The sequence below is a fragment of the Cervus elaphus genome, chromosome 1, assembly GCF_910594005.1.
Source record: "Cervus elaphus chromosome 1, mCerEla1.1, whole genome shotgun sequence".
NCBI lineage: Eukaryota > Metazoa > Chordata > Mammalia > Artiodactyla > Cervidae > Cervus > Cervus elaphus.
Window position 1 is genome coordinate 41,911,506 of NC_057815.1, and position 15,705 is coordinate 41,927,210.

General features: G+C 49.8%; 1 protein-coding gene across 1 annotated transcript in view; it reads right to left on the reverse strand.

The window, feature by feature from the left end:
* Positions 1-15,705, reverse strand: part of DSCAML1 (DS cell adhesion molecule like 1) — a 356,428-nt gene that overhangs the window by 90,915 nt on the left and 249,808 nt on the right. The window contains exon 4 of the mRNA XM_043900168.1: positions 5,595-5,741. Within this exon, the coding sequence (XP_043756103.1) occupies positions 5,595-5,741 (147 nt within the window). The remainder of the gene's footprint in view (positions 1-5,594; positions 5,742-15,705) is intronic.

The window sequence follows — 15,705 nt, forward strand, 5'->3', positions numbered from 1 at the left end:
ATGTATTACAATCCCCACCTCTTATCCTGAGTTAGGCCTCTGTGATCTGTGATCTCATCCCAACCAGGTCCCCTGGCCTGGCCTGCCTCCCCGACCTTCTGATGTCACCACTTCCCCGCGCCGGCGTGTTGTCAGCACACGGCCTGCCATCTGGATGCCCAGCCAGCCCGCTGCACTTGGCCAGCTCCTACTGATCTTCCAGAAAGCAGCTTCAATCCCACCCTTTCTGGACATCTCCCCCAGGCCACCCTCACTGGATGCCCATAGAGTTTTCTTTTTCTTTCATTTTATTTTCAAGCAACCTTTTCTTTAAAAGAAAAAAAAAAAAAAAAAACAACACAGTACACACACATGGCAAAACTTCTGAAAGTAGACAAGATCATATAGTGAAAAGGGAGTCCCCTCACTCCACCTCCAGTCGCCCCATTTCCCTCCCAGAGGCAACCACCATTGCCGCCTCCGCGACGGCCCTTGCCAGCAGCCGTGTGCACCAGGCCGTGTATGCAGTTTCCCCGGAAGCTCCTTGAGACACTGCTGATCCCCTGTGGCATCCCCACGTGCCTAGCACAGAGCAGGGCTGCCCGGGCCATAGATATCCGAGGAAGGGTGAATGGGGGCACGCGGGCAAGGGGTGGGCCAGCAGTCTGCCTTTTCCACATCGCAGAACTTCATAGGCTCATGGAACAGTAGCTGACTTATGGACTTGGAAAGTGAAAGTGAAGTTGCTCAGTAGTGTCTGACTCTTTGCGACCCCATGGACTATAGCCCACCAGGCTCTGCCGTCCATGGGATTCTCCAGGCAAGAACACTGGCGTGGGTTGCCATTTCCTTCTTCAGGGGATTGTCCCAACCCAAGGATTGAACCTGGGTCTCCCGCATTGCAGGCAGATTCCTTACCCTCAGAGCCACTAGGGAAGGTCCTTAGGGGCTTTGAGGGCACACACCAATGGGGATCCTGAGACCAGAGAGGTGTAGTGACCTACCCAGGATCCCACTGCAGAGCCAGGATCTAAAACCAGGTCTCCCCACGCTTGTTCAGTAAATGCGGTCTGAGATGGAAGAATCCAACACTGGGTCTGGCTCCGGGGTGAATGGTGAGAGCGCTGACACCCCTCTGGCCCCTCCTTGATGAAATGGGAAATGTCCTCTGTTCTCGGCTCACCCTGTGACTGCCCCCACCCCGCCCCCCTTGGAGAGGGGCTGTGCTTGGAAGTCTCCTCCCTGGGGAAAGATTTTCTAGAAAACGCTCTGCTCTCTTCCCACCCTCCAGGGCTTCTCAGGAGGAGCCAGGGAGTGGGAATCAGATGACCCTGATGCCAGTGGCCTGGGTCACTGCTGGGCTGGGTGACCTTGGGTGGGGGGGGTGGGGGTGTCTTATGATCTCCCAGAGTCTGAGTTTCCCGCACGCAGAGGTGACACTGCCATCTCCAGATCTCCCCAGACTGTGGTGGGCAACAAAGCACAACCTATGTCAAAGAGCCAGGCTGATGCTGAACCGCCGCGCAGATGTGCCGGGCGATTGCTATTCCGTGCCCGCCCGCCCTCCCCGCCAGCTTCTGTGGCCTCTTCCCCTACAACCCTGTGGGAACGGTTGGGATAAACAAACCCAGTGCCAGGGAAGAATTACTCAACGTGACACTTAATTGATGCAAAATACACAAATTCCGTGGCACACCGCAGAATTTACAAGCAGAGGGGCCAATGGGGTGGTGGAGGAAGGGGCGGTGGTGGTGGTGGTGGGGGGGGTGGGAGGGAATTAATCACTGAGTCTCAGGCGTGAAATTAAATTCTGAAGGAAAGAAACCTCTTTCATTACTCGGGAGCAGAAGTAAAATGCCGTGGCGTGTACGGTGACAGCCTGGGGGGATCGGGTGCTGCCAGGGCTGGTGCAGGGCTGGGGGAGACAGATGGCCCGGCCCTGAGAAATCTCTGGGGCTGAGGCGGGGCTGGTGTGAGGGGGTCAGGGTGCCTCAGAGTTGGGGGAATGCTGCTGGGACCTCCCCCAGCTGGCTGAACAATGCCGCCCTGGAACACGGCTTCTGCATCCGGCTCGGCATCCCGTGAACTGGGGAACCTGGGTGTAGCCTCTCAGCCTCTCTGGTCGCTGGTCCCCTCCTTTATGAATGCAGATGAAGGTGCCTACTCCACAGAGAAAATGCTCACGACAGCACTGGGTAAAAAAAGTCTAAAAAGCACCTCAATGTGTCGAATGGCTATTAGGCCTTATTTGAGGGGGCTCAGACTTCCCTTGCGTCTGCCTTCCCTCAGGTGAAAGCTGATCCCTACCCTCAACTCAGGGAATGGATCTGAGATTGGAGGTTGGGGGGCTGCGACCTGACCACCCCCTGGCATGAGTTCCCTTCTGCACTGCCTTGCCTGGGTATCAGTCGCCTTTCTGCCAAGACAAGCAGCTTATAGATTTCCTTGTCACATCACATTACATCAGGGCCCGCGTCACTCCTAGGGCCCCTTCCCCTGGGCTCCCCTCCGCTCCCAGGGTCTTCCTCCGGCTCTCTTTCACCCTGTCGCTATCATCTTGTCTATCCTCATCTCTCTGTTAGGTTTCTGTTTTCCTCTGTCCCCTGTCTTGCTCCCTCTGTGGCCACGTCTCTCCCCTTTTGTCATCCGGGTGCCTCCCTGTCTTTGCTTCTCTGCTTCTCTGGGCTTTATCTCCGAGTCTCTGAGTGGCATCTCCCACTCTCCACACCCCCCAGACCCAGCTGGCAGGCATTTGCCACAGCCCCTCAGAGGGAGAAGGGTTGGCATATCTGCCAGGTTTTTTTCCTCCATTATTTGCCTGCACCATGCGGCATGGGATCTTTATTCCCCTACCAGGGACTGAACCTGCACCCCCTGCAGGAGAAGTATGGAGTCTTAACCACTGGACCACCAGGGAAGTCCCTCCTCTAGTCTAAAGGGTGTCTTTTTGGAGGGACAAGAGTAGAAGTAAGATTAGTAGGATGAAGGGGCTAAATATTCATGCAAAGGAAAGCAGCAGACCAGCAGGGTGGGGGATTCTGTGCCGTATGAGAGGCATGCAAATGAGATGCAAACCAGCACACAAACAAGTGCCTATAATTTGGAAGGGGACCACCGGCACGCTTGGGAACTGGGCTGCAGATGGCAAGGTCTAGCCATGAAGATGGGGCCACACTGCGCAGTCCCATCTCCTCCCCCACGTGACGGCACAGTTTCCCTTGGCATTGGTTGATTTTAACCACAAATACTGACTTAGCACCTACTATGTGCCAGGCACAGGTCCAAGCTTTGGAGACACAAGGGAGCAAAAGAGAGCCCGATCCTTGCTCTCTCGGCTTCTGGTCTTGCCCCCAAAATGCACCAGGCAACTAAGAAGGGGCCCTTGACACAGTCACCTGCTGGTCAGGGTAATCCTCCCAAATCACAGGGGAGAGGGAGACAGAAGCTGAGAAGTCACCTCACAGACGCAGAGAGCAAACATACGGACACCAAGAGGGGAAGGAGAGTGGGACGGATTGGGAGACTGGGATCGGCATATATACACTACTATGGATAAAACAGATAACTCATGAGAACCGACTGTATGGCACAGGAAACTACTCAGTGCCTGGAGGAGACCTAAATGGGAAAGAGATCCAAACAAAGTGGGGGCATGTGTACCCATGTGGCCGATTCACTTTGCTGCCCAGTGGAAACTAACATCGCTCTGTAAAGCAGCTGTGAGCTGCGTGCTAGTCACTCAGTCGTGTCCGACTCTCTGTGACCCCATCTACTGCAGCCCACAGGCTCCTCTGTCCATGGGATTCTCCAGGCAAGAATACTGGAGTGGGGTGCCATTTTCTCCTCCAGGGGATGTTCCAGACCCAGGGATCGAACCTGGGTCTCCTGCATAGCAGGCATATTCTCTACCTTCTGAGCCACCAGGAAGCCCAAAGCAACTATACTCCAAAAAAAAGAAAAGAAGGAATTTGAGAAGTCACCAAATCTAGCTCATTTTTACAGAGACCCAAAGGGGTTGAGCAATTTGGTCCCCAAACCAGGTGTTCTATCAGTTCATCTTCCTTCCGGAAGCTACTCTGACCCCACATCCACAAGGGTAGGGATCTTCTAATTGCAGGTCACACACGGTTAGGAAGTGATGGAATCCATGTGGTGAGTGGTGACCAGCATTTAGATAAACTGAGACAGGATAGAGTAGAATAGAAAATATCAGAGTGCGTCACAATGCACGTGGTAGGAAACACCAGCATGCATGGCATTGGTGATGATGTCTGAGGATCACTGTCAAGAGTCTGAAAAGTGCTATTCCAGGAGGCCTCCCTTGAAGAGCGCCAAGTGACCTTCTTTCCTCTGTAACCGGGGCATCTGCATGGTGTTCGATTAGCCCCTTCCATGGGGACTTGTGGCTGGAGGATGTGAATTCTGGCTGTGCCTCCCACTAGTTAAACAGTTGGGACAAGTGGCTTGGCTTCCCTAAGGTCTGATTTTCTTACCTATAGAAATACGGAGCACAGTGCACACCTCACCAGGCTATGATAGTGCCTAAGAGATAGTACCTAAATGAAATTTCTGGCACACGGGGATTCAGGAAATAGCAGCTTCCATCCTTCTGTAAGAAGTTATAATCATTCCAGAATAAAGATCTTTTATTTAATTTAGAGATTTTTTTTTATCTTGTGTTTGCCTACTTTCAAATGTTGTGAGGTAGGCTCTAATAAAAGATATGTGCAAGTGTGCTCAGTCACTTCAGTCGTATCTGACTCCGTGATGCTATGGACTGTAGCTTGCCAGGCTCCTTTGTCTATGGGATTCTCCAGGCGAGAATACTGGAGTGGGTTGCCATGCCCTTCTCCACTGGATATTCTCCACCTAGGGATCAAACCTGTGTCTCCCGAAGCCACTGCATTGCAGACTGATTCTTAACCGCTGAGCCACTGGGGAAGCCCCTAACGAAAGATATATATGTATTCAAAAATAAATAAACTACTAGAATCTTAAAAAAAAAAATAGAGACACAAGGAAATACAAAATCTCCCTAATCCAATCCAATCCAATCCAATCATTACTACATTGGAGCAGTAGATTATATCTATGAGCTTCCTGGTGGCAAAGGCAAAAAAGGAAAGAGGGGATGGGCTCCATATCCTCCATTATTTGATAAATGGTACAGTGGTAAAGAATCTGCTTGCCAATACAGTGGGTTTGATCCCTGGGTCAGAAAGATCCCCTGGAGAAGGAAATGGCAACCCATTTCAGTATTCTTGTCCGGAAAATTCTATGGACAGAGGAGACTGGCAGGCTACCGTCCATGGGGTTACAAAGAATTGGACATGACTGAGTGACTAAACAAAAACAACAAACAGTTCTTCAGGTGCATTCAGCTTTCTCAGGTAGACTCCTGAAAGGAATGAACTGTAGAGTTCTTAAAATATGAAGAACATCCCAGATCAAACCAGACAAGGTCTGCCCGCTGGTTTCTGTACCTGCGTTCTTGAATCTGCTTCTCTTGAATGCGCCCATTACACGGCAGACTCCCTGATCCATGGTGTCAACATGCCCACCCGGTCTTGGGGTCGGGCTGGTACCCTCCCTTCCTCTCCAGCCCTCTGGCCTACCTGTCACAGAGAGGCGGGCCCCGTTGCTCTGCCGGGTCTCCCCGCTATACTTGTGCTTGGTGATGCAGCGGTAGGTGGAGAGGGCGTCCTCCTTCTGCACGTCAGAGATGTACAGCCCGCCGTGGGAAGTGATAAAAAACCTGTTCTCTGGAGACATAATCAGGACACAGTTGATTACTCCTCTGGCCAGACCTGCCACCAGAAGCAAATTGGGCCTGGAGCTGGACTTCTGCTCGGCCAGGTTGCCCTGCTGCCCAGGGGATGGGAGATGATGGGGAAAAGGGGCTGAAGCTGTGAGGAGAGCATCTCTCACAGATGAGAATTTTCTATATGTAAACAAAGAGAAATCACGATAATTATTCCTTTAAGTGTAGATGCTTCAGCTTTTCACAGGAAGATGTTTGGCTTTGGAGTCAAGATCTGGGTTCCAATCTGACTCTTCCACTTATTAGCTGTGTGACCTTGGGAAAGTTAATTAACCTCTCTGAGTCTTATCTGCACAACAGAGTGAAAACAATACTTCATGGAGTGGATATAATGATGACAAAAATAATACAGTGTCTGGCACTCAGTAAGTGCTCACTTATGGAGTATCAGTCCTCCTCTTTCTTATCTCTTGGCGAGAGTTTGCAAAGCTTTAACAATCATTGCTTGTTTGTTCTTACAACTGTTTGAGGTGCCATCTCCATTTTAAAATCACAGAGGCAGTAGGTGGATCAGAACTCAGGCCTTCCACTGGCTCCTAGCTTTCCCTCTGCACTGAGCCAAACAAGCCTACATTTTCTTTCAATGTCAGTCATTTATTCACGCAAGAAACAATTACTGCGACTAAGTTATATGAAGAGTGGGGAAGTGAAGATGCAGCTCTACAATGCTAATTCATCATGTAGTTTTTAAAAAAATTATTTATTTATTTTGCTTATTTGGCTGTGCCAGGTCTTAGTTGTGGCATGGGGGATCCAGTTCCCTAACCAAGGATCGAACCCAGGCCCCTTGCACTGGGAACAGAGTCTTAGCCAGTGGACCACCAGGGAAGTCCCCATCATGCAGTTCTTGACACCATTTCATGCAAGGCAAAGGCAGTGTCCTATATTTTACTTTCCCTGCCCTCTCTCTAGTCTCACTGCCGTGACTTGGCTGAGAAGCGGAAAGGACAGAGTTTCACCATTTGGCTGATTATAAGATAAGACTCCACTCCGAGGTACAGTGGATTTCCTCGTCCAAGATCCTAAGGCAACCCCTGAACTTGAGCTAGTCAGGGCTCTTTTATTTTTTTTAGGGTTGATTTTAAAATGGGGAGAATATGGACTCCAAGGCTGGGGAAAGGCTTGTATTTGGCTTTGGGACTCTCTAAGTTTATGGTCTTCCATCCAAGATCCAGTCAGATTGAGATGGAGAAGCTAACCTAGGGTCCCTCAGCCTTGCTCTCTGAGGGCGTAGCTGCTTCCCCAGGCAGGCACAGAAGAACCCAGGCTTCCATTTCCACCAGAGGGGGCATCAGAATCAGGATAGTGATGATGACTCATAAGAAAGCTGCTGGAGAGAGGGTAATGCTGACCTCAGACAAAGGACTTGCTAACACCAGACTGCCAGGCTTTCACAAGGAAACATTTTGGGGAGCCCCATCCGCTTCAAATTCTGTTATTTGAGGTCTGCTTCCTCCCACCTTGGGGCTGAGTGAACCTTCTCAGTCAAGAGCTCCGACACTCTCTGGTTAGGAGTATTCTGTGGTGTCTCATCCTGCCAAGCACAAGCCCAAGATCTCAGCACCATGGACAGGGACCTCCTGAAAGGACATTTTCCAGCAATGAAACCTGTAGAACTGCAGGGTTGAAAAGCTGAATGTATTTGACTGCATCTTTGACAAAGCTTCTCTGGCTTTCATTTGAATTCCTCCAGGGCTGGGGAACTCACTACCTTATTCAGTGACCCATTCCGAAGTTGACAGTGCTGACTTTGAGAGAGATCTTCCTTGGTCACAATTGGCCTCCGTGGATCCTGGTTTCTACTCCTTGGAGCCCTATAGAAGCAGCCTAAACTCATGTGACTGACACTCCCTCACACACTGGAAGGCAGCAATCAGGCTCTTTGACTTTTCATGAGTCTTAAGGATTATATCTTTTTAATTGTTATGTAGTAGGGTTTCAAATAGCTTCTTCAATCTAGTTGGTCTCTGGCTTCTTAATAAACTTTGGTTTATCTACAAATCTCTTAATTTTTCCTCCCTCTTTCCCACTCCCCCCCTTCTCTTCCCTTCTCCCTCCCATATATCTTTGTACATGACTAGGCCTCCTGGAGAAGGAAATGGCAGCCCACTCCAGTATTCCTGCTGGGAAATACCACAGACAGAAGAGCCTGGTGAGCTACAGTCCAAGGGGTCACAAAGAGTCAGACACGATTTAGCAACTGAATAGCAGACCTGCTAGGTGTCAGGCATTTTGCTGAGGGTGGGGATCTAACAAACAGCTTATCTGAGCAGGGCAGAGTAGAGCAGGGCTACCAACCACCCACCTAAGCTGCATTAACTTTCCAGGGGGTATTGAGTCGGGATGAGGGGGCAGATCAATTTTACTACTGCTTCATACTCTGATTTAAAGGTCCTTGTCATGTGTCCACAAGCTATTCCTAGGCTACCTTCCTTCTCTCCACTCTTGGACACCTTTGGCTAAGTGGGTCTGGGTCCAGGACTTCATGCAGATCCCCACCGAGTAGCATCTTGTTGGATCTCCTAAGAGGAACACTTGGCCAGTGGGCAGGCTGCCTGGAGCTTGTGGACCCCCACCCTGCCCCCTCCAAAATGAAGACCACACCCTATGGACCCCCACTCAGTGCTGTGGGTAAAAGAAGAAAACGAGGCAGGAAGGAGCCCGGATCTGCTGCCGGCAGTCAGAAGACCTGCAGGAAGCACAGAGGAAGCCAGGCTCCCCACCCAGACTCTGCACCTGCTGCTTTGTCTCCATGTTGTGACATCCCAAAGTCAAACGCGGAAGCTCTCTCGTAATTTATTATGTAACTGCGGCTGGAATGCAGGACGACTGGAGGGTGTTGCTGCCAATCAGAAGTACGAGGGTTGGAGGTGGTGGGATGAGAAAAAACAGGAAACACCCGAAAATCAGCCCTAGCGGCCCACAGGTGCTCCAGCATGAACAGTCAGGACCCTGTTATCCTCAGATCGACACCAGCAAGGGTGCACTTGGCCCTGAGGAATTTTAAGCTGGGGAGGGGTGCTGTGGTGATGGTGGTGGGGAGCTGGGGTTTCTATAGCAACAAGCAGCTGCTGCATCTGATGTTTCACATCCTTCATTGTCCTCATTTTCCCCCTCCCTTCCCCCCTTCTTGTGCATATTTAATTGCAGTAACATTTCCAGATACAGTGTATCGCTCCTCCTGAAACAAAGGCAGGCTGCAGTCAGGGGGATACATGGTGAGCAAGAGGGGAAGGAGAAATCAGGGGTATTATGTTAATCCCAACTGGGGGGATGTGTGTGGCATCAGTTCTGCATGTTTGATGAGAATCAGATGATGGTCCCCGCTGGGGAAGGATGGAGAAGGGGGCCTGCGGAGTGAGAGGCATTCGGTGTGGAGGAGGAGGAGGCATCATCTGCTGGGGGGTGGTTCAGAGGGTCCAGGACTCCAAACTTGGCTAGCCTCTGAGACTGGCTCCAGGGGGCTGCCCTGGCAGTCTGGCAGCTCATCCTCTGTAGCCCAGTGGGACCACCTGTCCTTGGATTGGGGAGAGGAGCCATTATCATCCCAATGTCTTGGTTTCTCCTCCTTGGGGTAGGCTGCGTCCAGCTGGAGGAAGGATGGAGTGGCAGACAGGACCACCATGTCTGGCCTCCACCCTGAGGCCACTTGGAAATGTGTGTCTGAGAGCATTTTTGGTTGTTACCGAAACTTAGGGGTGTACTAATGATATTTAGTGGTCAAGTCAGAGTGACAACAACTGCTCTACTCTAAATGCCAAGAGCGTGCCCATGGAGGGTCATTTTCCCTTAGGCTCTAGGACAAGGACATGGAACTGTGCTTCAGTGTGGACTCTGCCATTGGCGCTGCCTGTCTGTTACACCTCAAAGTCTGCAGTATTGTCTGTAAACACACCCAAGACCAGGGGAGTGCTGTGCGAGGTTAATGAATCCTTTTCTTTTTATTATTACTGGAATACTCTACTATCCTTTCTCCTGGTGATCTGGTTTATGGAGCACACATTACATGTTAGGCCAAGGGCTTTATGAACATCATCTCATTTAATCCCCACACTCCTTTGAAATGGATATCATTGCTGTTACTGACCAAAGCACAGAGGTTAAATAAACCACCCACAGTCACACAGCAAATAAGGGGTAGGACCTAGACCATTAGTCTACTTGCTACATTCCTTTAAAGCTCTGCTATGCTGACTCTCCCAGAATAACAGCACCTCTTATAGAGACATACATTTACCCAGCCTCTGCTTGATTGCTTCTATTGGAGGGGTCTTCACTTCCTCACAAAAGCACACTTATCCATTCGATTCAGTTTGGCTCCATTTATCAAGTCTTCATGGAGCAACCCTGTGTACTCAACTGGGCTCCATGGGGAAGTCCTGAATTTGGCCTCTGCCTTCTGGGATTCCACAGTTAGAAGAATGTTCTTCTACCAGGGAAGCTTGAGCCTTTAGTAATGGGGGCTGGTAAAGGGTGTGGAGGGGGCTCAATGGAAGCCATTAGGGAGAAGAGGAAGATAAAGAGGGGCCAAGCCACCCAGCATTGGGGACAAGCCCAGGACTGAGACTTAGGAGACTGAATTGGCACTCTAACTCTGCCACTAATGAGGAGGCATATCCTGGGTGGAATAGTGTCCCCCACAAAAGTGTCCATACAGAGCTCGTGAATGCAAATAGAATCAAGTTAAAATGAGACCATAATGGAATAAGGTCTATCCAAAATCCAGTATGACTGATGTCTTTATAAGAGGGAAATTTGGATACAGGCAGGGACACACAGGGAGAAGGCCTGTGAAGATGGAGGTGGAGATTGCAGTGATGTAACTATGAGCAGAGAGAACCAAGGACTGGACTTCCCTGGTGGTCCAGTGGTTAAGCCTCCATGCTTTCAATGCATGGGTTTGATATATGGTTGGGGAACTAAGATCCCATATGTTGGGTGGCATGGTCAAAAAAAAAAAAAAAAAAGCCAAGGATTGCCAGTGACCCCAGAAACCAGGCAAGAGGCAAGAAAAGATTCCTCACCCCACCCCCACCCCCACCTCTGCGAGGCTGCAGAGGGAGCAGGGCCCTGCCCACACCTTGATTTTGGACTTTTGGCCTCCAGAATTGTGACACAGTGAATCTCTGTGGCTTTTAGCCACCCGTTTGTGGTCATTTGTTAAGGCAGCCCTGGGAAATGGATGCAGGGTGACCTGAGGGCAGTCCAGTCCTCTCTCAGGCCCTCAGCTTCCTCACCCGTACAAAGAGGGAAGAGGTGGAGGAGATATGTGTTTTTAACTATGTTTGTACATTAGAATCATCTAAGGAGCTTTTAAAATTAAACTCAGGATCTCTGGGGGTGTGGCCTGGAAATTGGTATTTTTAAAAAGCTTTTTGGGTGATGTAATGTGAAGCCAGGGCGGAGAACCACTGGATTAACTAAACTGTAAGGCCTTTCACTCTGACAGTGGATGTCTCTGTAATCACACCAGATTTCTCTGAGTCCCATTTCTGCTTCAGGAAAAAGCAGACAATAGATAGGACTTAGGTCACACAGTTGTTGGAAGTATTGGAAGAACTAGATGAAAGACGAGTTACTGCATGGGACCGTCTCCAGCACTTGTGTGGTACTCGTTAAATGTCAGCCCAAGTGGCTCCATCTCAAGAGATGGAAGGCTGGCTGCTACTGGGGGGCTCTCTGCCCTGTCCCATGGCCAGGTTTCTTGCAGTCTCTCCCTTCCTCTCAGGAACCTGGAACTAAAGGAGGCCCTCCTTGGCAATTCAGAGGCCCTGGACATAAGTGACAACTGAGCTGACAGCAACTTTTCTGTCTTTTTCCAAGAGGTCAGAGAGCTGGGCCTTGGAGACTCCCTGGAGCTGTAGTAATCACAGAAAGGTAATGGTCAGAAACCTCAGGGCTCCTGGTGGCCCTTGAAGGCTGGGGGAGAAAAATCTGTCCTCTACAATGGTGGGCCTCTCTCTCTCCCTGCTCTCAGGAGGCATGAATTGGTGGGGAGAGGGTCTTGGGCAGAGGAGCGGGGGTGGTGAGGGTTTGCTGGAAGGTGTGAACTGGACAGATCCCACCCAGCCTCTAGAGCAAAGGAGGGGAATTATGGATGGAGCAGGACAGCAGCTTCCTTCCTGGCCTCCCTGCTTCTGCTCCCACCCATTCTGTTCCCACTCCATCTGTTCCCAGCAGGCAGCCAGAGTGATGCTTTAAAGCCTAAGTCAGATTCACGCAGCTCCTTTGCTTAAAACCCTCCAATAGTTTCCCATTTCATTCAGTGCGAAAGCAGTGCTGGTCGCAAAATAGACCCTTGATAAATATCTCCAGAATGAAATGAATAAATACATGAATGAATAAATGAAAGAAACTTTCCCAAATTCTACTGTTGTTTAATCCTCATGTGCAACTCAGAAAAACCAGCTCCCAGCTCTAAATTTGCCTCCTCTAGGAAGCCTTCCCAGATTAACCCACTCCCATTTCTGAGTGTTTCTATGTCTGGCAAACCTCTTGGCACTGCTAATCATTTCCTCTACTCTACTCAATTAGACCTTCAAAAATAACTATTTTTGAACATTCAAAAGTCAAGATTTAATAGTATGGTAGTTTCTTAAAAAATTAAAAATAGAATTACTATATGATCCAGCAATTCCACTTCTGGGGATATATCCAAAAGAATTGAAAGCAGGGTGTTGAAAAGATATCTGTTTACCCCTGTTCATAGCACCATTACCCACAATAACCAAGAGAAGGAAGCAATACAAGTGTCCATTGATGGATGAATGGATAAAGAAAATGTGATCTATACATACAATGGAATATTACTCAGTCTTTAAAAGGAAGAAAATTCTGTCATATTGCTGTAACATGAACAGACCTTGAGGACATGAAGCTAAGTGAAATAAACCAGACACAAAGGGCCAAACACAGTATGACTCTACTTATCAGAGGTACCTAGAATAGTGAGATTCTTGGAAACAAAGAGAATGGTGGTTGCCAAGGGCTAGAGGGAGGGTGGGATGAGGAGTTGTTTAATGTGTTTATTGTTGTTGTTCAGTCACCAAGTCGTATCCAACTCTTTGCAACCCCATGGATTGCAGCACACCAGGCCTCCCTGTCCCTCACCAACTCCTGGAGTTTGCCCAAGTTCATGTCCATTGCATTGGTGACACCATCCAACCATCTCAACAATGATGTTAAACATTAGTGAACTTTAAGCTGAAACACTACTGAACTGAACACCTAAAATGGTTAAGATGGAAAATTTTACATTATATGTATTTTACCACAATTAAAATGTTAATAGTCAAGATTATGAAGAACTGGAATGAGAGTCTTTGTGAGGTAGTGAGTTTCCTGTCACCAGAGGTAATTCAGTAGAGGCTGAAGAAGCACTGAGATACTCATAGAAGATTTAAGTATTAAGTGAGGGAAATAAACTCATACTCTTTAAGGTTGCTTTCTCCTAACAATTTTAAAATTCTTAGCTGAAAGAAAGCAGAGTAGCAAGACCTCTTGAACATCATCTGTTACAGTGGTTTTCAAGTCAAATCAGTGTGCATGTGCTCATTTCTACCCCCAGGCCTTCTGGGGTAGAAATGGCATGCTCTTTTCTTGACTCACACCCGGTACCATTCAGTCTCAGCTGAAATGCCAGCTCCTTGGAGAGGCCTTGCCTGACCCCTTTATCAAAATTCCTGTCTTCAGAGCACATGGTGTGGAGAGAAGGAGTTATTTTAGCATCCCATCTCCAGGACGTGATTGGCTCACTAGATGCTCAGTTAACACGTGCTGACGGAATGAATCCTGCAGTAGAGCAGTCACCTCCAATGGGCTGAGACTGCTGCACCCCAGGCCTGGGACCTGCGCCGAGGTCCCTCCCACTCTGGGGTCTCTTCCCCCTCTAACCCCTGCTGCCACACTGCAATGACTTGGGTCGCTGCTCCCCCATGAGGCCACTGATCCTTGTCTCAGTCCCCTAGGTCCAGAACTAAAACCAGACTGAGCTAAAACAAAAAAAAAAAAAAAGGAGGTAAACAGACAGTGACCAGAGCTGGGCAATCTGGAGTGTACACCTTGGCTGACTCATCTTCAGAGAGAGCCCCCCACCCAGGGGGTGATCCTACACTGCCCAGGAGTTCCTAGAACACGTGGAGACCCACGGAGGCTGGGCCCAGGGAGAGGGAGGGACAAGGACACCTCTTCTCCAGCCGGCCTGAAGCTCAACCCCCATTATCCTTCCCTGATCAAGACCTGCCTCTTCCTTAGGAGACTGGAGCAGAACTGCTACCCTCGCCCACTAACAGAGCTTGCTGTTCCAGGATGGAACCCCATGAGGGTCCCAGGGGCCAACAATCAGATGAGGTAATGTAATACAGCCACAGTGGCAGCGTGGTACCCCGCCCCTCGGCAAACAGGCGAGCTCAAGAACTGAACTGCCCCGAGTGGTTCCGTCTTAGCCTGCCTTGGGGTGAGTTCAGACCGCTGCATCTTAGAGGTTTCCAGACTTGGGCCTTTGAGAAAGGAGACCTGTGTCCAGCGACCTGTAGCAGCTTGCTGTTGCTCAGTCAGTAAGTCAGGTCCGACCCTTTGTGACCCCCATGAACTGTAGCCCGCCAGGTCCCTCTGTCCACGGGATTTCCCAGGCAAGAGTACTAAAGTGGGTTGCCATTTCCTCCTTCAGGGGATCTTCCCCAGGGATCGACCCTGCGTCTTCTGCATCTGCAGGTGGGAACCACCAGGGAAGCCACATGCAGCAGCTCAGGAGGGGCCTGTGCTACAATGGGTGTATGGAGCACTGTATTTGGAGTCAGAAATGGGAGATTTGAGACCTACCAACCTATCAACTGTGTGGATTTAGGAAAATCCCTTAACCTTTCCGGGATTCTGATCTCTTATCTCCAAACTGGGGACCCTAACCCCTGGTTTTGCTGGGCTCACAGGGTTCTTTTGTAGTGTCCACGTGATGATGACCACGAAAGGGCTTTGTGACCTGTACTGCACTGATCACATGTAAGGAGAGGCTATTACTGTAATAAGTAACAACATAATAACTTCATGTTATTGCATAATATGAAGCATGTAAAAGCACAAGGGCATACGTGTCTATAACGTGTATGTGGGGTGTAGGTATTTGTGTAGGCATTGTGTTGAATGAACAAATCCTGGCAGTAGAGAGAAGCTGGGGCTGGGGGACCCTGACAAGGAAGGTCCCAGGAAGCAATAGGAGGTGTGGAGTAGGGGAAGAGAGGCTGGAGGAATGTATGAAGTATTGCATGAAGATCAGGCTTTGGTCTCTTTGGTCCTCTCATGCAAGAAGAGATAATCTATCAAGCCCAAAGTTTCCCAGGGTGGCCTCAGGATGCCTCGTTTGGGCCCCAGGGAACTCCCAATTCCCTACCCCCGCCCCCTAAAAAAACTGGGGTCAATACAGGTTACCAGTTCCTGCTCCATCCAATAGAGATTTACAAAAACGGTGGGGTCCTCCTGCTGCTTGGAGCCTGTGGGTGGTTCATGAGACTAATGAGATGACTCACCCCAGTGGCAGGACTGCTCTCTCCTCCCAGGTCAGGTGGGTGGGGGTGCTCAGATCTTCTGGGCTAGGCAGCACCAGGGCAGCCTATAGGGACCTATTTCAGGCCGACTCTGAGGAGCACCCTCCTCTCACTCCTTTGTGATTCCTGCTGATGGTGAGGGCCCTGGGGGAACCTGCCAGCCTGGGTTTGCAAAGCCCAAAGGAAGCCAAGGCCCGGTTCTGGCTTCTCTGCTTTCCTTGGACTCTGGACCCCAGGATTGTAATCACATCACCCAAGATGCCAGGGAGAGAGCTACAGCATTGTGGAGATGCTATGGGGGAATCTGGAGTCAAGTCCCGGCTCTGGCTTGCCTGGCTTTAAGTCCTAGATCCTCCCAGTTATGGA